The sequence below is a fragment of the Physeter macrocephalus genome, chromosome 14, assembly GCF_002837175.3.
Source record: "Physeter macrocephalus isolate SW-GA chromosome 14, ASM283717v5, whole genome shotgun sequence".
Classification (NCBI taxonomy): Eukaryota; Metazoa; Chordata; class Mammalia; order Artiodactyla; family Physeteridae; genus Physeter; species Physeter macrocephalus.
In genome coordinates, this window is record NC_041227.1 from 14,298,510 (window position 1) to 14,301,852 (window position 3,343).

General features: G+C 52.8%; 1 protein-coding gene across 1 annotated transcript; it reads right to left on the reverse strand.

Annotated features, from left to right (window-relative positions):
* Positions 1-318: 318 nt before the first annotated feature.
* Positions 319-2,454, reverse strand: LOC102984038 (serum basic protease inhibitor-like). The gene is made up of 3 exons (XM_024128624.1): positions 2,362-2,454; positions 492-672; positions 319-356 (listed from the first exon to the last, which is right to left on the reverse strand). The coding sequence occupies exons 1-3, from the start codon at positions 2,452-2,454 to the stop codon at positions 319-321; spliced, it is 312 nt and encodes a 103-aa protein (XP_023984392.1).
* Between the last annotated feature and the right edge of the window lie 889 nt (positions 2,455-3,343).

Consider the following 3,343-nt stretch of genomic DNA (forward strand, 5'->3'; position numbering starts at 1 on the left):
GGCAGTTTACAGGTCCTCTGCAAAAGGAAATAAACTTGCTGCTTGACCTCTCTGAAGTCCCAGATATGGACACGATACACCCTGATAAGTCCTAGACCATGCCAGATATGAGCAACCACAGTCCTCCCAGGACTGGGATAAACAACAAGAAGACAGTGAGTTTTCCAAGCCTAGCTGGGATGTGCAGGAACACTGCAGACCTGCTCTGTAGAGTGGCTGACTCAGTGTTCCCTTCTGAGAAAAGGGGACGAGGCTCAGATTATAAAGACCGGGTTTCTAGGGGTGACCTTCTGCCAAGCTGAGCCATGGAGTACGTGCTCAGTCCACGGTTTCAAAGGACATTGCTGCCACTTCTCCTGGGAGGCAGAGAGGAAAAAAGTCACTGTGGGGGTGTGAGGGGTGTGGGACCCCCTGAGCTCCACCTCTCTCCCCAGCCTTTCCCCTCCCACGTGCCCTGCCCCCTGTCTTATTCCAGGGCCTGATGGTCCCACCGCAGGTCCTCACGCAGTCCTCCCCCATCTTGAAGTTGTTGTTCTTAGCATTGCGGCCACCATATACAAAGGTCTCACAGAACCCGGACTTGGTGTCATGGAAGTACCTGAAGTACAGGAAGTACCTGATGATTTTGACCTTGCAGGGACCCGTGTATGGAGGCTCTAGGCAGAAGACAGGCTGCAGGGATGGGTGGGCCTCTGGGTCAGATAGGAGGATGGCCATCACCGCTTGCTCTACAAGGTCAACAACTGAAACCATCAGTTTGTTTTCAGTAGAGAGTAGTAAGGGTGCCAGAATGTGAAATGTGAAAAGGCCATTTGATGCCCTGCTTTCCAGGACATTATCATTAATGTTTTTAGGCATGACAATGACAGGGTAAAATTGTAAATAATTACATACCCTTAATGAATATTATAGATTAGTTGGCATGATGCCACTGATTAGGTTCAAAGAACAACAAAAATGGAGGATGTATATTAAGGAAATTCTCCATAGGTGGTCAACTATTGGAGCTGCGCAATGGGTCCATGGGTTTTATAAGACTATGCTCGTACTTGTGCATCGCCCCCTTCGCTCCCCATCGCCCCCCATCGCCCCCATCGCCCCCCATCGCTCGCAGTGCTGCCTCAACCATCCCCCAGCCCCCTCCTTCCATGGAAAAATTGTCTTCCACGAAACCGCTCCCTGGTGTCACAAAGGTTAGGGGCCACTGTGATAAAGTACCCGATTGTGCCAAAGTCCTTAAAATGCAGATAACTGGTAAGAGTTTCTGGATGCAGTGTCACACGTTCATTACTCCCCTGTCCCCATGACTCACCACAGCCGCCAAATCACAGGGAAGAGTGGGTGTGGGTTTTTTTCTATGAACGAAATAAGTCCAGTCTTTACCAACACCACCAGCCAATTCTCCAAGCCACTCAAGCATCCCACAAGTCAATTCACTTCTGACACTAACGTCCCACTATTTGAGGACATGGTCTCCCAAGAATGCCCCACTTCTAACGTCAACCCCAGGGTCACCCATCCGTGTGACCAACTGGCTGTAAATTCAGAGGTTCCATGACCCCACCTGCCATATTCAGTAATCATTAGAACCACGCACAGGACTCAGGAAAGCCCTTTACTTACTGTCCCCAGTTATTATAAAAGATAAAGCTCCGGGACAGCCCTATGGAGGAGATGCGTAGGGCAAAGGGGGAGTTGGGGGTGCCGGGGCTCCATGCCCTCTCAGAACACCCCCCCTCACAATCCCTTGATGTGTTCACCTCACCTGAAGCCCTCTGTACCCAATGTTTATGGGTTTTAATTGAGGGTTTGAGGTAGGCAATTTGATTGAATCGTTGGCCATTGGTGACTGAACTCTACCTCAGTACACTCTCCTCTCCCCAGAGGGGCTGCGGGTAGAAGGTTCTAACCCTCTAATCACCAGGTGGGATCTTCCGGAGTCCAGTCCCATCCAGAAGCTATCTAGGGTCCCATCCCTGACTCCTCTCAGGACCTATGAGACAGTAAATTCCAAGAGTTTCAGGAGGCCTGGGCCATGAACCAGGTCAAGGATCAAATATGGATCTTTTCTTTACGTTAAAGTGAGGTTCAGGGACAAGGCAGTGACCAGGAATAGAGGGTCTTAGAGATAGGGTCCCTGGTCTGGTACGGTTCGGTGGGTTCCTTTTTTTAAAAGCTGAAACATAATGATTCCTTTTGAGAGTCATGAAATGTCCCTGGAGTTACAACTTCCTGACTTCCCAGGAGAAATCCAGAGGGGGCTGTCGGCACCCACCCCACCCCCGCTCCCCAGCCCCTTCCATGGACTCGCCTCATCCCCCCTCCCCCCAGCCTGTAGAGGAGAGCTGGGTCAGGACTTACCCTGGGCCTGGTGGTGGCTTCACTCCCCAGGGTGCCGGCCACCAGGGTGCCCAGGAGGACGAGAAGGGCTGCAGAGAGGCAGAGCTGACTCATGTTCGTGGCCTTGCAGGAGGGCTTCTGAGGAAAGCTGGGGGCTGACAGAGCTTTTCCCACCCCAGCTTAGTGGTGGGAACAGGGGATAAGGAGGGGAGTGAAGAAGGGGTGGAGCTGGGGTCAGTGCTGTTCCTGGAAATCTCCTCACATAACCAGGCTTCCTGCTTCTACTTGCTGGGGCCAAATGCCCAGTAACAGCGCTGCTCAAACTTGCCTGTGGGTCTTGTGGAAACACAGACTGTGATTCCACAGGTGGAATATTTGTCTGATTTGTTCCTCACGGAGCACCCCAGCACCTAGAGCAGTGCATGGCACGTGATGGCCGGTCAGTGGGTGGATGAGAGCAAGTCAAAGGACAGATTAGTGGACCGCAGTGTGTTAGCTCAGGGCCTCATTTTCAGCCTCCTGCAGGTGTCATCACATCTGCGCACCAATGCCCCACCCCCACCTAACTCAGAAGACAATTGTAACACAGGACACCTTCCTGCAACCATTGTGGCAGCATCTCAACTGCCTGGAGGCAGGCTGTTTCCCTGGCACTTGTCCAGGCAGATGCTGAGCTGGAGGAAGGCCTTCTGTATCGGGGGCAGAGATCCTGCTTTTCTGGGTAGAAAAAGGAGTAAGGGGCGTGGGCAGAGGGGAAGCAGGGCGCTGAACACGTCTCCACAGCAGGACCTTCCACTTCCCCTCACCTGGTTTCGCCAACAGGAGAGCTGCCTGCCTGAGTGGATCTCAGGGGCTGCAGTGGATCTCAGGGGGGCTTGGAAGCTCACCTGCAAATCACCCCCCACTCTGGGCTCTCCACCAGTGGTTTTGGGATAGGAGGACCTCAGTTTACATCCCAACTCTCCCTTTTCCTAACTTTGTGGCCCGGGGCCAGAAATCTCCC